This window comes from Oncorhynchus tshawytscha, linkage group LG20 (assembly GCF_018296145.1).
Source record: "Oncorhynchus tshawytscha isolate Ot180627B linkage group LG20, Otsh_v2.0, whole genome shotgun sequence".
NCBI classification, from domain to species: domain Eukaryota; kingdom Metazoa; phylum Chordata; class Actinopteri; order Salmoniformes; family Salmonidae; genus Oncorhynchus; species Oncorhynchus tshawytscha.
This window is the reverse complement of record NC_056448.1, coordinates 30,640,166-30,658,434: the sequence shown is the minus strand read 5'-3', so window position 1 is coordinate 30,658,434 and position 18,269 is coordinate 30,640,166. Positions and strand designations below refer to the sequence as shown.

The window sequence follows — 18,269 nt, the reverse complement described above, 5'->3', positions numbered from 1 at the left end:
GGCAATTTGATTTGATTTGTAGTTGGTTTCATCATTGCCGGTGATCAGGCCTACCACCGCCGTGTCATCACCAAACTTTATGATGGTGTCGTGCATGGCCACACAGTCGTGGATTAACAGGGAGAACAGGGGGGGACTAAGCACAGACCCCTGTGGGACCCCCGTGTTGGGGGTCAGCGTGGCGGAGATGATGTTGCCTAACCTCACTTCCTGGGGGCGGACTATCAGGAAGTCCAGGATCCAGTTTGCAGAGGGAGGTGTTCAGTCCCAGGGTCCTAGGTTTGGTGACAAGTTTAGAGGGAACAATGGTGAGCTGTAGTCAATGAACAGCATTCTCACATAGTATTCCTCTTATCTAGGTGATAAGGGCCGTGTGGAGTGCAATTGAGATTGTGTCATCTATAGATTTGTAGGTGCGGTGTGCAAATTGGAGTGGATCTAGGTTGTTTGGGATGATGGAGTTGATATGTGCCATAACCAGCCTTTCAAAGCACTTCATGATTACAGATGTGAGTACTACAAGGCTGTAGTCATTGTGGCATGTACCCTTAGAGTTCTTGGGAACAGAATTGATGATGATCAGTTTAAGACGTGTGGGGATTACAGACTACAGAATATGCCTGCCAGCTGTTCTGCGCATACTCTAAGAACTGCCCTCGAATACCATCCGGCCCCAAGGCCTTGCGAGTGTTGACCTGATTTAAAACCTCTCGGAGAGCGAGTTCACCCAGTCTTCTGGGTCGGTTGCAGCCCTCAAGCACAGTATGGTGTTGTTATTGTCGAAGCGTGCATAAAATGCATTGTTTTTGTCTGGTAGAGAAGCATTGTTGGGCAGATGCCGGCTGGGTCTTCCTTTGTAATTTGTAATGGACTGCTGCCCTTGCCACATGCGGCGGGAGTCGCAGTCTTTGTAATATGATTCAACCTTATTCCAATATCCTTTTGCTCATTTGATTACTCTGCGGAAGTCATACCAGGACTTCTTGTACTTATTCTGTCCTCAGCCGTAGGCTCAGGGTTGTCCGCGATAGCCCTGTGTGTGGTAGCACTGTCCTTTAGCTTAACACCAACTTCAGTGTTAATCCAAGGCTTTTGATTGGGAAAGCAGTGACTCTTCACTGTGACAATGAAGCCAGTGACGAAGGTGGTTAGCTCGTCGATGTCATTGCCGAAGACTTGGAACATATTCCAATCAGCGCCAGCAAAGCAGTCCTGTAGCATAATCTCTGATTCTGATGATCATTTCTCAACAAAGCAAGTCAAGGGTACTTCCTGTTTGTCACGGATTTCCTCCTCTTCATCTGAAGAGGAGAGGCGAAACGGATCAGAGGACCAATATGCGGCGTGGTAAGTGTCCATGGTAAATCTTTAATAAAGAAAGTACTGACACTGCATACAAAACAATAAACAAATGACGACCGTGAAGCTACAACATAGACAAAGACCCACAAACAAACAGTGCAACCCAGGCTACCTAAGTATGATTCTCAATCAGAGACAACTAATGACACCTGCCTCTGATTGAGAACCATACTAGGCCGAAACATAGAAATGCCCCAAAACATAGAAAAACAAACATAGACTGCCCACCCAACTCACGCCCTGACCATACTAAATAAATACAAAACAAAGGAAATAAAGGTCAGAACGTGACACTGTTTGAGCTTCTGCCTGTAAACAGGAACCAGGAGTACTGAGTCATGATCTGATTTGCCGAATGGGGGACGAGGGAGAGCCTTGTATACTTGCTTTTGGGTAGAGTAACAGTGGTCTAGGACTTTATCAACGCTAGTGGTGAAAGATATTTGGCATCATGTGTCAATGAAGAGGTATTAAAATCACTGGCAACAAAAAAAGCAGCCTTCGGGTGCAAGTTTTCCTGTTTGTTTATAGCCTCGTACCGTTCGTTAAGGTTCAGCTTTTTATATTTTCTGGCCAGTGGTGTAATGTACACAACAGTCAAGATAACAGCTGAAAACTCCCTCGGGAGGTAGAAGGGTCGGCATTTGACCATCAGGTATTCCAAGACGGTGAACATTGGTTCGAGACTTCCACTGCGCTCGAGTCAGTCACCATTTTGTTGTTGATGAAAAGGCAAACCCCTCCCCATCTCTGACTCCACTGTCCAGTCCGCTCAGGGAACGGAGAATCCATTGAGTTGGGTAGCCATGTTGTACGAGAATATTGAAGTTACGAGAGTCCCGTCAGTAGCAAATCCGCGATCAAAGGTCATCCAACTGTGACCGTACATTGGCCAATAGAATGGAGTGAATAGGTGGCCTGTTTTCCCTTCGCCTTAATCTTGCCAGGCTCCCCCTCTCTTACCTGTGTAATGCCAGTGTTTCGTTTTGGATACCCCCGAAAATTGGGTCAGAATTACAGAAAGAGCCCAGAGCATATGAGTTGAAGTTGAAGCTGGAATTAAGGCAAGTAAATATGCAGATCTGATGTTCAGAAGTTCTTGTCGGTTATAAGAAATGATAGTGGATACATTTTGTGAAAAATAATATAATAAAAATAGAAGAAAATCTTTTTTTTTTTTTTAATAACAAAGTTGGGTTGGAGCTCACAAATGGCAGCCATACAGTACAGCGCCATATTTGGTGGGTTCCTCTCGGAAACCTCTCTGCCTGATTCTATCTGGCCTGAGAGGGAGAGTAACTGAGAAGCAGAACTTTCTGAAATATTTTTCAGAAAACTTTTCTCTACAGTTCTGACATGTAGAATTGTCTTGTAAAACACGCCTGAGTCAGTTACTCCTTAAGCATCTCACTGTAAAATGACTCACAATTACTCACAGGAAACAGGAAACATTCCAGTTCAGTAGTGTGTGTGTGTGTATGTGACCTTCATCGGGATTGGTGTCCCTTCCACGGGAATGTTGAGCTAACGTAGGCTAATGCGATTAGCATGAGGTTGTAAAAAACAAGAACATTTCCCAGGACATAGACATATCTGATATTGGCAGAAATCTTAAATTCTTGTTAATCTAACTGCACTGTCCAATTTACAGTAGCTATTACAGTGAAATAATACCATGCTATTGTTTGAGGAGAGTGCACAATTTTGAACATAAAAAGTTATTAATATACAAATTAGGCACATTTGGGCAGTCTTGAAACAACATTTTGAACAGAAATGCAATGGTTCATTGGATCAGTCTAAAACGTTGCACATATACTGCTGTCATCTAGTGGCCAAAATGTATATTGCACCTTGGCTGGAATAATACATTATGGCTTTCTCTTGCATTTCAAAGATGACGATACAAAAAAAATACAAAAGAACGGTTGGTTTTTTCTTTGTATTATAATTTACCAGATCTAATGTGTTATATTCTCCTACATTCCTTTCACATTTCCACAGACTTCAACGTGTTTCCTTTCAAATGGTACCAATAATATGCATATCCTTGCTTCAGGGCCTGAGCTACAGTCAGTTAGATTTGAGTATGTCATTTCAGGCAAAAATTGAAAAAAGGGGCAGATCCTTATTAAGTTTGGTGCTTGTATAGATGGCAAACACATCTGGTCTGACTCATGACAGGAAGCAATGGTTCACTGGGTTCTTTTTCCATCCCTTCCCCTTTTCATGTATATTTTTACAACCCTTCTCTCCTTACCGTCCTCTCTACCTCCCTCTTCCCCATCCCCCTCTCTCTCACCATCCTCTCGCAGGGTAGCCTAGTGATTAGAGTGTTGGACTAGTAACCGAAAGGTTGCAAGTTTGAATCCCCGAGCTGACAAGGTACAAATATGTCGTTCTGCCCCTGAACAGGCAGTTAACCCACTGTTCCTAGGCCAGCATTGAAAATAAGAATTTGTTCTTAACTGACTTGCCTAGTAAAATAAAGGTAAAATTAAAATTTCCCTCTGTGCAGTGAGGCCAAAGCCACACATACAGATAGGAAAACTAACATTGGCTTTGCATTTAGAGCTATCTGTCAACAACATGTTCTCAGTTGAGACGGTAGATGTCTAGACCCTTTGTTTTCTCCCTAGAGTTTATTATCAACCAATCATCATGAAGACCAATTTGTTAAAAAGCATGTTGACATATACAATTGTCTTGTGACTGAGAGTATTTACTTTAATTGTGCTGATAAAAAGTTATAACGTTTTACGTGTTTGTTTCGTAGTGGAAAAGTGGAAAGACTCCCTGCTGTATGGAGTTGTGAGTAACGGTGTGGTGTGTGGCTGATTATGGGTTTTTAGTAACTGCGTGGTGTATGTGCGTGTTTGCGTGCGTCTGCATGTGTGTATGTGTGGCTAACACTACAGTAATTCAGTGATGAGGGAGAGCGTTACTGTGATATGCACTTAGAGGTCGAAAAAGTGTTTTCTTGGCAGAACCAACTTCAGTCTGTAATGACATGCACTGAGAGTCGGGAAGTAAGTTCAGGGAGTGTTTTAATAAATAAACGGAACATAATACAAAACAAGAAACACTACCAGCACTCAGATATGAAACAGAAACAATGACACCTGGGAAAGGAACCAAAGGGAGTGACATATATAGGGAAGGTAATCAGGGAAGTGATGGAGTCCAGGTGAGTCTGACGACACGCAGGTGCGCGTAACGATGGTGACAGGTGTGCGCCATAATGAGCAACCTGGTGAACTAGAGGCCGGAGAGGGAGCACACGTGACAGAGGTCTCATGACCTGGTCCAGCCGTGATATAATATGCTGTTTAGATTAAATATTGCATTATTTGGCAATCTGATGAAATATATTATTTAAAAATGTAAGATTTTTGTTGATTTCCTGCATACCCAGGCCCTTGATTATAAGAAGATTAAAATATAAATTTGTTCAAAATACCGAAAATGGGAAAGACAATGTATGACTGTGCCCAGTTGTAACAATGAAACTTACGTTTCATATGCACAGTATTACATTCTCCACTGCATGGAGCAAAGCCATATGCCTACTAGTTCTTTCCAAAGCCATATGCCTACTAGTTCTATCCAAAGCCATATGCCTACTAGTTCTTTCCAAAGCCATATGCCTACTAGTTCTATCCAAAGCCATAAGCCTACTAGTTCTATCCAAAGCCATATGCCTACTAGTTCTTTCCAAAGCCATAAGCCTACTAGTTCTATCCAAAGCCATAAGCCTACTAGTTCTTTCCAAAGCCATATGCCTACTAGTTCTATCCAAAGCCATATGCCTACTAGTTCTTTCCAAAGCCATATGCCTACTAGTTCTATCCAAAGCCATAAGCCTACTAGTTCTATCCAAAGCCATATGCCTACTAGTTCTTTCCAAAGCCATAAGCCTTCTAGTTCTTTCCAAAGCCATAAGTTATTTCCAAAGCCATACGCCTTCTAGTTCTTTCCAAAGCCATAAGCCTACTAGTTCTTTCCAAAGCCATAAGCCTACTAGTTCTTTCCAAAGCCATATGCCTACTAGTTCTTTCCAAAGCCATAAGCCTTCTAGTTCTTTCCAAAGCCATATGCCTACTAGTTCTTTCCAAAGCCATAAGCCTTCTAGTTCTTTCCAAAGCCATATGCCTACTAGTTCTTTCCAAAGCCATATGCCTACTAGTTCTTTCCAAAGCCATAAGCCTTCTAGTTCTTTCCAAAGCCATATGCCTACTAGTTATTTCCAAAGCCATATGCCTACTAGTTCTTTCCAAAGCCATAAGCCTTCTAGTTCTTTCCAAAGCCATAAGCCTACTAGTTCTTTCCAAAGCCATAAGCCTTCTAGTTCTTTCCAAAGCCATAAGCCTTCTAGTTCTTTCCAAAGCCATAAGCCTTCTAGTTCTTTCCAAAGCCATAAGCCTACTAGTTCTTTCCAAAGCCATAAGCCTTCTAGTTCTTTCCAAAGCCATAAGCCTACTAGTTCTTTCCAAAGCCATAAGCCTACTAGTTCTTTCCAAAGCCATAAGCCTTCTAGTTCTTTCCAAAGCCATAAGCCTTCTAGTTCTTTCCAAAGCCATAAGCCTACTAGTTCTTTCCAAAGCCATAAGCCTTCTAGTTCTTTCCAAAGCCATAAGCCTTCTAGTTCTTTCCAAAGCCATAAGCCTACTAGTTCTTTCCAAAGCCATATGCCTACTAGTTCTTTCCAAAGCCATAAGCCTACTAGTTCTTTCCAAAGCCATTCATGACTGTTAGAAGTAGGTAACATAAAAAGGCTGAATTGCCAGAATCTGGGACCACTGAGAGATATTTTATTTGGTTGTGCTGCATGGAGATCAAATTATGAATCAAAATTACAAGATGTATGTATTTGTCTTGTGATAAAATGGCATGATTCATGGTGCCACAGGGATCGTTGGGAGCTTCCTTGTTTTTACATTCAGACATCCATGTATCTTCATGGAAGATCGTTCCCCTTCTTTAAGCTTAAGTTTTCACTGACTTTGTAGTATAACCCCATTGATTGACAGCACTTGAGGGGCATCCTCACCCACCAATCGGATGTAAGTGGAACAGGTGAGTAGACCAAGAGAGAACAGACATTTTACTGGGTGGTGTGTTTAGCTGGCCTGGCTGTGTGTGTGAGGATGTTGACATTTACATTTTAAAGAGCTAGGTCATCATGGAACCATAACATAGCTGCAGGAACTGGTCTACTTAAGTCTACTGGGAGACAACAAGCTCTTCGCTGTTCATACAGTCCTGTGTCTGTCTGCTAGTCTGAGGGTAATTACATATAGGATTGCAATCACTAATACTTTTCATTACAAACTAAACCTTTCTACAAACATATACCAAATGAAGCATTATCCACAGCTAATCAACCAGGAATAGTTAGACAGATGTCGACAGCAGGGACGTCAACACAGCGTGTTTGGCCGGCTGGCTGCTTGGTCTGAAACCAAAACAAAGCAGTGACCATGTATCATTACTGAACCACTGAACACTGTGCGAGAGGAGGAATGTGATCAGACCTGCCCTTCAGGAAATAGGGGAGAAGAGAGGGAGAAAGAGAGGGCAAAGTGATACCTGTGGAGAGATTTCCGCTGTCTACTTCTCTCTCTCTTTCATGCTGTATTTAGTCCCATATTCTGTTTCAACCTTGTGTTCTCTTTCTCAATTTTTCTGGATGGGGCTGGGTGAAGTAATTGTGGTGGTCACTTTCTCACTTACACCCACTCTCTCTCTCTTTCTCTCTCTCTCTCTCTCTCTCTCTCCATTTCTCTTTTCAGCCAGGGCAAAGAAAGCCGCAGAGAAGGAGGCCAAAGCCAAGAAGCAGAAAGCCAACAAGGCGCCCAAAGCCCCGAAACCCACAAAAAAAAACAAAGCCACCAAGGCACCCAAAAAGCTCAAGGCCACCAAGGCACCAAAAGCCACCAAGGCACCTAAGGTCACAAAGCCCAAAGCTACCAAGGCCTCCAAGACAACAGCATGGAAGGAGGAGGGGGTGAAGCCGGTGACCAGAAGACCCAGTCTGGAAGAGGAGAAGGAGAAACTCCTGATTGAGCTGGGCTGGGACAGACGTACGTATATATATATATTAGGACATCTCTGTTCTAATCTGTTCCCTATGAGTTGCTTTTTTTCATGTCATACCTTTAAAAACAAGCAGGCCATGTTAATTTAGGGGCGGCAGGTAGCCTAGTGGTTAGAGCATTGGACTAGTAACCGAAAGGTTGCTTGATCGAATCCCCGAACGACAGTAAAATTCTGTCTTTCTGCCCCTGAACAAGGCACTTAACCCACTGTTCTCTGGCCATCATTGTAAATAAGAATTTGTTATTATCTGACTTGCCTAGTTAAAAAATAAAATGTAGTGGTACAGTGTAATCTCATTAATTTGCAATACGAGATGACTGAGCCATGTGTTGTCTCTGCCCAGTAGACAGCAGACCCTCGGGACACACACCTCTCTCTGCTGGCTCCAAGACCCTGACAGAGCATGGTCAAGATTACTGGGACACCAAGCGTATGTCTGACATGACTCAACGATCTATCACTTTCAATCCAGTCTTCTCTGATTTGAAGCATGAATTTAGCTTGGCAAAGATTATGATCATATGTCACCAATAAGCTATTACAACAAAAGCAAAACACTCATGTTGTCAAAGCCATTTCTAATGTTTGTGAAAGTTGAGAGGAAACACATTGCTTTTCCTGTACAGTACAGTAGTTGTTCAGCCCTCTAAGACATCTACATTTCTGTTACCATCTCTAACAGTGGACAGAGAGAGGACTACCACTGAGGTCATCATGTATGTATCAGGTAAATAGCCCATCACATAACAAATGAATTGGGCGGAAGTCGAAATGACACATTTGAATAATTCAACGTATTTACCATGCATGCACATGTTCTTTCAGAGGAAACCACAGTGCCCTGGTACGAAGAGTATGATTATGCAGACTGTACGTACATTACACGTTATGTCTGTCTGTCTTTCTTTCCTGCAATTGTTTGGTCATGTATGATCACCTGTACAATCAGCTTGTGCTGTCTGCATTCGTTGTGTGATCGTGTTGGTAAGAGCACCCCTCTCTAACTCCCGTCTAACCTCTCTTAAACTCTCTTTAATCTCACCTCTAACCTCTGCTCTCTCTCTCCACAGTGGCAGCTAAACAACTTGAGGAGGAGGCAGAGAAAGCTCGCAAGGAGAAGGAGGAAAAAGGTCTGAATCTCTTTTATCTGTCTGACAGAGAGCAACCTGTAGCCCTGTCCCTTTAGGGCCCCCTTATGTGTTCATTCACTTACAGAGATGACCGGATTGTTTATGCAACAAGAACCATTATAGCCTGTAGATTGCAACATTGTCAGTGTTGGGGAGTGGAGGGAGGAAAGGGCCATGGCTGTGTGTGAGAGAGGGGGGTGGACTGAGGAAGAGAGAGAGGGGACTGGGCGGGAGAAGGATAGAAAGACAGTTTATCAAAACAGCTACTGCCATTTGTTGGGGCCCTGGGCCGGTAGACATCAGTAAGATAGACGGGGGAGAAGGGGAATGGAGAAAGAGAGGGAAGAAGGGAGAAAGGGTAGGAGGGTGTTGGGGGTTATTTTGAGTGTGTGCAGGACTGCAGGCTGTCTGCTTGAGAAGAGGTTTCAATTGTATACTTAAAAATCAGTATACTTTCATTGGATAAAGTGAAACATATGTTTACAAGAATATGCAGACTTATTGGAGGGAAAACAGAATGGCAGTGACTGTAATATTCAGTACTCTACTAGCAGCAGCACATGTGGAAGTATTTGATGCTTGGTGAGCTGGAGAGCCATGACCGTGTGTAAACATGCCTAGTCACATCTTGTTTTCCTATCATGCATCACAGTGAAGCGGCTGAGGAAGAAGTGGGAGGAGGAAGAGGAGGAGAGGCTGAGGAAGATCCCAGTACATGCCGAACCCAAGAGTAAGAAAATCACCTCAACACTGGTTTTCATCTTTATTCATGAGCAGCTTCAACTTCACTTGAGGGGTGGCAGGTAGCCTAGCGATTAAGAGCATTGGACCAGTAACCAAAAGGGCGTTGGTTCGTATCCCAGAGCTGACTAGGTGAAACATCTGTCGATGTACCATTGAGCAAGTCACTTTACCCTAAAGTTTTGGTGTTTTGGTATCAGCTGGTATCAAAATGTGCAGCCAGGGGGCGGCCCCAGGACAGACTTTGGGAAAACCTGCCTTACATGATTGTCTATTTCCTGCAGCTGGACTGTTGGCCTTGTTTTCTCCTGTCTACTGTAACAACCTGGCTTTCTCCCCAATCAGACTTCTGGTCCTGCCAGAAAGACATGTTTTACTGTACAGTCAGACTCGGAGACGACTAGCATTTTCGTTCTCTTTCTCTTCCTCTTACAAGCACCAGATTACAAGCACCCATAAAAAGGAAAAATGGTCTCTGCGGAAATCTTTTTTTGACGCACTTGAAAACAAACCATTCTCTTTTCACGCTTTCAGAATCTACAAAAGCATTGTGTGTATGTGTTGGTCAGTGTGCGTGCGTGTCTGCGTGTGTATGTGTTTGTGTAAGATGTGGTCAGCATCAACTGAGTGTTTTCAGCCTGTTGCTCTTGACCACTACAGACCAAAATATTTAGCCGACAGAAACTTTTTTGTAATCTTTATTTGACAATAAAGCAGATAAAACAAAAATTATTCTTGTTTTGTTTTTTGGAGTGTGTCACATGATTTATGAGTTGTTTTGTTCCTAGAATGCCCTCCTCTAGGTCTGGAGTCCCATCGTGTTGACGATGACCAGCTGCTGGCCTCTTCTCAGTCTCACCACGGCTTCTCTGCTCAGCGGGGCAGGCTCAACATGCAGGTAAACACGGTACTACATTAGATATACGGTGTACTACACCATAGTGTCACGTTCTGACCTTAGTTCTTTTATTATGTTTTTGTTTTAGTATGGTCAGGGCGTGAGTTGGGTGGGTTGTCTATGTTAGTTTTTCTATGATTTGCTATTTCTGTGTTTGGCCTGGTATGGTTCTCAATCAGAGGCAGCTGTCAAGCGCTGTCCCTGATTGAGAACCATATTTAGGTAGCCTGGTTTCTATTGTGTTTCGTGGGTGATTATTTTCTGTTCTGTGTTTTATGTATGCACCGTACAGGACTGTTTCGGTTTCATTTCGTTCTCTTTGTTGTTTTATTATTTAGTGTTCTGAGTTATAAATAAATATAATGAACACTTACCACGCTGCGCATTGGTCCTCCGATCCTTCTTACTACTCCTCCTCAGAAGAGGAGGACGAGAATCGTTACACATAGTACTGCCTCATTTAAGTCTCACCACAGCTTCTTTGCTCAGAGAGGCATGCTCAATGTGCAGGTACACACAGTATGATACACTATCACTGGTGTACTAGACGCCCCTGCAAGGCGGCCCACTGGCTATGGGGGCACCAAACCCAATAATAAAACAACAACAATAACAACAAAATAATAGGATATGAACATGTCATATGCCATGGCAAATATGTTGAGAATGACAGGAAATTAGCTCTAAAATAGCAACATATTCTCTCAGCCTCATGGCAAAATGTGTAGAATAGCATGAGATTAGCTATAATAGCACATTTTTCTCTTTCCCCCATAGTTAAATGTGTATAATTGTAGGAAGTGAGCTGCTTCCCCCCCCTTGCGGACCTTGTGTGTGTGTGTGGGGGGGGACGACGACACATACACCATAGTACGGCAGTTTATAGATACAGAATGTTGTAATACCCATTATACTTGTTGTATTCTAATGTTCCTGTATACAAACGCACAAACCAAATCTTCACATAAAATCATGAGAAATGTCAGGACACACACAGCCCCGACACATCTGACGAGAGAGGGGGCTATTTTGTCTTCCCAGAGCTCTGGTAATGAGGAGGGTGTGTACGGGGGTTCGTGGTGTGCTGAGCCAGAGGAGAAGAACCACTGGTTTGAGGTGGACGCTCGCAGAGAGGTGGAGTTCACTGGAGTCATCGTACAGGGCAGGAACTCAGACACAGCGTAAGTCCTGCTGCCTGGTGTCACTGCACTGGGATCACTGCACTGCGGTCACTGCACTGTTCACACAGCCAGGGCCAGGTGGAATCCCCATTAACCTGCACAATTGATTTGAAATGAACAACACATGAAATTAATCCAAACCAAACAGCATATACTGTACATTAATAGGTTGAGTTGTATCCATTAGATAAGCAGAATGCTGTAAAGGGGATTATAGAGAAAATGTCAAAGGAAATGGAATCTTACCTGTGGAATCATCTGGCATTTTGAATGTTAGAGATATATGTTGGATATTCGTATGACTTGTAAAGTCTCTCTCTCGCTCTCTTTTTCTTCTCTCTGTATTTCAGGGAAGATTTTGTGTCCACGTTCTACGTGTCCTTCAGTAATGACAGTCGTGATTGGACAGTGCTCCATGATGGCTATGCTGAGTGGGTCAGTAACCACTCTTACGATTGATCAGTACAGCCGGCAATTTAATATCTAAATAATCACTTAATTTTCCTCCTCCCCAACCTCTTCCCTCACCATACCTTTCCTCCCCATACCCTCTCATCTCCTCTCCATACCCTCCCCTCCCCATACCCTCGCTTCTCCTCCCCATACCCTCTCCTCTCCATACCCTCTCCTCCCCATACCCTCTCCTCTCCATACACTCTCCTCTCCTCTCCATACACTCTCCTCTCCTCCCCATACCCTCTCCTCTCCTCCCCATACCCTCTCCTCTCCATACCCTCGCTTCTCCTCTCCATACCCTCTCCTCCCCATACCCTCGCTTCTCCTCCCCATACCCTCTCCTCTCCTCCCCATACCCTCTCCTCCCCATACCCTCTCCTCTCCATACACTCTCCTCTCCTCTCCATACCCTCTCCTCTCCTCCCCATACCCTCTCCTCTCCTCTCCATACCCTCTCCTCCCCATACCCTCTCCTCTCCATACCCTCTCCTCTCCTCCCCATACCCTCTCCTCTCCTCCCCATACCCTCTCCTCTCCATACCCTCTCCTCCCCATACCCTCTCCTCCCCATACCCTCTCCTCTCCATACCCTCTCCTCTCCTCCCCATACCCTCTCCTCTCCTCCCCATACCCGCTCCTTCCCCTCTCCTCCCCATACCCTTTCCTCTCAATACCCTCTCCTCCCCATACCCTCTCCTCTCCTCCCCATACCCTCTCCTCTCCATACCCTCTCCTCTCCTCCCCATACCCTCTCCTCTCCTCTCCATACCCTCTCCTCTCCATACCCTCTCCTCCCCATACCCTCTCCTCTCCTCCCCCATACCCTCTCCTTCCCCTCTCCTCCCCATACCCTTTCCTCCCCATACCCTCTCCTCTCCATACCCTCTCCTCTCCTCCCCATACCCTCTCCTCTCCATACCCTCTCCTCTCCTCTCCTCCCCATACCCTCTCCTCTCCATACCCTCTCCTCTCCTCTCCATACCCTCTCCTACCCATACCCTCTCTTCTCCTCTCCATACCCTCTCCTCTCCTCCCCATACCCTCTCCTCTCCATACCCTCTCCTCCCCATACCCTCTCCTCTCCTTCCCCATACCCTTTCCTCTCAATACCCTCTCCTCCCCATACCCTCTCCTCTCCTCCCCATACCCTCTCCTCTCCATACCCTCTCCTCTCCTCCCCATACCCTCTCCTCTCCTCTCCATACCTTCTCCTCTCCTCTCCATACCCTCTCCTCTCTCTCCTCTCTCTCCTCCCCATACCCTCTCCTCTCCATACCCTCTCTTCTCCTCTCCATGCCCTCTCCTCTCCATACCCTCTCCTGTCCTCTCCTCCCCATACCCTCTCCTCTCCATACCCTCTCCTCTCCTCCCCCCATACCCTCTCCTTTCCTCTCCATACCCTCTCCTACCCATACCCTCTCTTCTCCTCTCCATACCCTCTCCTCTCCTCTCCATACCCTCTCCTCTCCTCTCCATACCCTCTCCTCTCCTCCCCATGCCCTCTCCTCTCCATCCCTTCTCCTCTCCTCTCCTCTCCATACCCTCTACTCCCCATACCCTCTCCTCTCCTCTCCATACCCTTTCCTACCCATACCCTCTCTTCTCCTCTCCATACCCTCTCCTCCCCATACCCTCTCCTCTCCTCTTCATACCCTCTCCTCTCCTCCCCTCTCTGTCCCTCTTTCTCTCCTCCCTCCCTCCTTCCCTCCCTCCCTCCAGTTGTTCTATGGGAATGTGGATAGGGACTCTCCAGTGATGGTGCAGTTTGATTGGCCAACCGTGGCACGTTACATCCGTGTCCTTCCCCAGAGCTGGAACGGCAGCCTGTGTCTCAGAGTTGAGGTCATGGCCTGCCAACTGACCAGTGAGTACAGTACAATGCATAACCCCATCAACCCTCCATAAACTCCAGAACGTCATCACATCCCTAACTCAAACACCTTCATAACCCCTAAAATGACAATAATCACCTCCTCAATGATCCCCGTTGCCATCCCCATCGATCCTTGTTTACCATCCCCATCCTCAACATCCCCGTTACCATCCCCATCCTCAACATCCCCGTCCTCAACATCCCCGTTACCATCCCCAACATCCCCGTTATCCCCGTCCTCAACATCCCCGTTACCATCCCCATCCTCAACATCCCCATTACCATCCCTGTCCTCAACATCCCCATTACCATCCCCGTCCTCAACATCCCCATTACCATCCCTGTCCTCAACATCCCCGTTACCATCCCCATCCTCAACATCCCCATCCTCAACATCCCCGTTACCATCCCCGTCCTCAACATCCCGTTACCATCCCTGTCCTCAACATCCCTGTTACCATCCCCATCCTCAACATCCCCATCCTCAACATCCCCGTTACCATCCCCGTCCTCAACATCCCCGTTACCATCCCTGTCCTCAACATCCCCGTTACCATCCCTGTTACCATCCCTGTCCTCAACATCCCCGTTACCATCCCCATCCTCAACATCCCCGTTTACCATCCCCATCCTCAACATCCCGTTACCATCCCCATCCTCAACATCCCTGTTACCATCCCCGTCCTCAACATCCCTGTTACCATCCCCATCCTCAACATCCCCGTTACCATCCCTGTCCTCAACATCCCCGTTACCATCCCATCCTCAACATCCCGTTACCATCCCCATCCTCAACATCCCTGTTACCATCCCCTTGTCCTCAACATCCCTGTTACCATCCCCATCCTCAACATCCCCGTTACCATCCCTGTCCTCAACATCCCCGTTACCATTCCCATCCTCAACATCCCTGTTACCATCCCCATCCTCAACATCCCCATTACCATCCCTTGTCCTCAACATCCCTGTTACCATCCCCATCCTCAACATCCCCGTTACCATCCCTGTCCTCAACATCCCTGTTACCATCCCCATCCTCAACATCCCCGTTACCATCCTGTCCTCAACATCCCCGTTACCATCCCCCTCCTCAACATCCCTGTTACCATCCCTGTTACCATCCGCGTCCTCAACATCCCTGTTACCATCCCCATCCTCAACATCCCTGTTACCATCCCTGTTACCATCCCCATCCTCAACATCCCCGTTACCATCCCTGTTACCATCCCTGTTACCATTCCTGTTACCACCCCATCCTCAACATCCCTGTTACCATCCCTGTTACCATCCCTGTTACCATTCCTGTTACCACCCCATCCTCAACATCCCTGTTACCATCCCTGTTACCATCCCTGTTACCATTCCTGTTACCACCCCATCTTCAACATCCCTGTTACCATCCCTGTTACCATCCCATCCTCAACATCCCCTTTACCATCCCTGTTACCATCCCTGTTACCATCCCCATCCTCAACATCCCTGTCCTCAACATCCCCGTTACCATCCCTGTCCTCAACATCCCCGTTACCATCCCCGTTACCATCCCTGTTACCATCCCGTGCTCAACATCCCCGTTACCATCCCGTTACCATCCCTGTTACCCCCATCCTCAACATCCCCGTTACCATCCCTGTTACCATCCGCGTCCTCAACATCCCGTTACCATCCCTGTTACCATCCGTGTCCTCAACATCCCTGTTACCATCCCCATCCCAACATCCCTGTTACCATCCCCATCCTCATTATCCCCGTTTACCATCCCCATCCTCATTATCCCCGTTTACCATCCCCATCCTCAACATCCCCGTTACCATCCCCATCCTCAACATCCCCGTCCTCAACATCCCCGTTACCATCCCTGTCCTCAACATCCCCGTTACCATCCCCATCCTCAACATCCCCGTCCTCAACATCCCCGTTACCATCCCCATCCTCAACATCCCCATCCTCAACATCCCCGTTACCATCCCCATCCTCAACATCCCTGTTACCATCCCTGTCCTCAACATCCCCGTTACCATCCCCATCCTCAACATCCCCGTTACCATCCCTGTCCTCAACATCCCCGTTACCATCCTGTTACCATCCCGTGCTCAACATCCCGTTACCATCCCCATCCTCAACATCCCCGTTACCATCCCCATCCTCAACATCCCGTTACCATCCCTGTCCTCAACATCCCGTTACCATCCCGTTACCATCCCTGTTACCATCCCGTGCTCAACATCCCGTCCTCAACATCCCGTTACCATCCCCATCCTCAACATCCCTGTTACCATCCCCGTCCTCAACATCCCCGTTACCATCCCGTTACCATCCCAGTTACCATCCCGTGCTCAACATCCCCGTCCTCAACATCCCCATTACCATCCCCGTTACCATCCCTGTTACCATCCCCGTGCTCAACATCCCCGTCCTCAACATCCCGTTACCATCCCCGTGCTCAACATCCCCGTCCTCAACATCCCGTTACCATCCCGTTACCATCCCGTGCTCAACATCCCCGTCCTCAACATCCCCGTTACCATCCCGTTACCATCCCGTTATAATCCCCGTTACCATCCCTGTTACCATCCCCGTGCTCAACATCCCCGTCCTCAACATCCCCGTTACCATCTCCGTTACCATCCCCGTTACCATCCGCATCCTCAACATCCCCGTTACTCCCCAATGAATGATCGCTCCCATGTGTATTCAGCCATATGCTTCCAATGTCTGCTCACCCCTTCCCACAGGCAGATTCCGTAGTGAGAATAAGGTCAACCCCACAGACAACCTTGACTTCAGACACCACAACTATAAGGACATGAGACAGGTGAGTGTTTAATGAGAGTGTGACGGGTGAGATTGATACTGTCCTTCATCTCTTCCTCATCCCTCTCCTCTCCTCCCTTACTCCTCTCTCACTATCTCCCTCCTCTCCCGCTCCCATTCTCCCTCCATCACACCTCTTCCCACCTCCCTCCCTCCCTCCATCATCTCTGCCACTCTCCCTTCTCCCTCATCCACTTCTTTCCTCCCTCACTCTGTCAGATGATGAAGGTGATAAATGAGGAGTGTCCTAACATCACTAGGATCTATAACATTGGGAAGAGCTCTGCAGGCCTGAAGATGTATGCCATGGAGATCTCTGACAACCCCGGGGAACACCAGACAGGTGTGTGTGTGTGTTTGTTTGTTTGTGTGTGTGATAGTTGAGCCATACAGCAAAGGAAAACACACACATACTAAGTGATCACAAAACACCATCACAGGATGTCATCTTCCTCACCAGGTGAGCCGGAGTTCCGCTACACGGCGGGTCTCCATGGTAATGAGGCACTGGGGCGGGAGCTGCTCCTCCTGCTGATGCAGTTCATGTGTAAGGAGTATAATGAGAACAACCCCAGAGTGCGCCGCCTGGTGGGGGGAGTGAGAATACACCTGGTTCCCTCACTCAACCCAGACGCCTACGAACTGGCCTACGAGATGGTGAGGGACCTGGGCTCATTCCAGAAAGATGCTCCAACAAGGAATATACAGTATATGTTTAAGCTGATGAAACTGGAACCAATGTTACATTACATACTGTCCTTCCATATCCGGTTTCTCACACCCCTCAAACTCCCTGCTCTTAATCTCTCCAATAGAGATCCTTTCTTTATTATTTTCTAGCCTCCTCTCTCGTCTCCAGGGCTCTGAGATGGGGAATTGGGGTCTGGGCCACTGGACTGAGGAGGGATACGATATCTTCCAGAACTTCCCGGACCTCAACAGTGTTCTATGGGGGGCAGAGGACAGAGGCTGGGTCCCACGCATTGTACCTAATCACCACATCCCACTCCCAGAGAACTTCCTCAATGGCTCGGTGGGTGTTAGGGCTACAGATGTTGTTTTTTAATATTTATTTATTTTGTATTGTTAATTTTCCAATTATACTACAGTTTGTATTTCTGGTGTTAGATCTACATTTCTCTCCCACTCTCTCTCTGTAGGTTGCCCTGGAAACCAAAGCCATTATTAACTGGATGGAGCGGACCCCATTTGTGTTGGGAGCCAATTTGCAGGGTGGAGAGAAAGTGGTGGCGTACCCGTTTGACATGCAGCGACCTCCAAAGGCTACAGGGGTGGGTTCTGTTCTGACTGGAATAGGATGAATCAGCACTGGCAGGGCCGGATTACCGAGCACTCAGAGCACATGCCCCGGGGCCCTGACTTCCAGGGTGCCCCCAATCCCAAATCATGGGGTTGGGGTAGCAAAGTGTTCTCTCAGCATCATGGCAAAATGTGAACAAAAGCATAAGATGAGCTATGAAACATTAAGAAACATTAAAAACAATTCCCTGCCTCATTGCAAAAACTGTACAATTACAGGAAATGTTCTTACAACTGCCCTGGGGCCCCAAATGCTGTAGTCCGGCCCTGAACACTGGTGTCCAAAAGTAGTCCACTATTTAGTGAATTTCTATGTAGGGAATTTCAGATGTACCCAAGGAATTATATTTGCACTGGGAGCCAAGAGAATAGTGTTCCATTTCAGGCCCAGCCCT

At 46.7% G+C, this 18,269-nt stretch overlaps 1 protein-coding gene across 4 annotated transcripts in view; it reads left to right on the top strand.

Annotated features, from left to right (window-relative positions):
• The window catches only part of LOC112222427 (inactive carboxypeptidase-like protein X2), a 32,224-nt gene that overhangs the window by 10,316 nt on the left and 3,639 nt on the right, over positions 1-18,269 (top strand). For 2 of the 4 annotated variants that reach the window (XM_042302486.1, XM_042302485.1), the window contains exons 2-16: positions 7,155-7,445; positions 7,805-7,891; positions 8,144-8,188; positions 8,287-8,331; positions 8,532-8,591; positions 9,244-9,321; positions 10,121-10,230; positions 11,272-11,411; positions 11,762-11,846; positions 13,587-13,731; positions 16,476-16,555; positions 16,774-16,897; positions 17,015-17,211; positions 17,414-17,587; positions 17,715-17,846. In XM_042302486.1, coding sequence (XP_042158420.1) covers positions 7,155-7,445; positions 7,805-7,891; positions 8,144-8,188; positions 8,287-8,331; positions 8,532-8,591; positions 9,244-9,321; positions 10,121-10,230; positions 11,272-11,411; positions 11,762-11,846; positions 13,587-13,731; positions 16,476-16,555; positions 16,774-16,897; positions 17,015-17,211; positions 17,414-17,587; positions 17,715-17,846 — 1,793 coding nt within the window. The remainder of the gene's footprint in view (positions 1-7,154; positions 7,446-7,804; positions 7,892-8,143; positions 8,189-8,286; positions 8,332-8,531; positions 8,592-9,243; positions 9,322-10,120; positions 10,231-11,271; positions 11,412-11,761; positions 11,847-13,586; positions 13,732-16,475; positions 16,556-16,773; positions 16,898-17,014; positions 17,212-17,413; positions 17,588-17,714; positions 17,847-18,269) is intronic. The other 2 variants (XM_042302487.1, XM_042302488.1) reach the window with 2 other exon arrangements.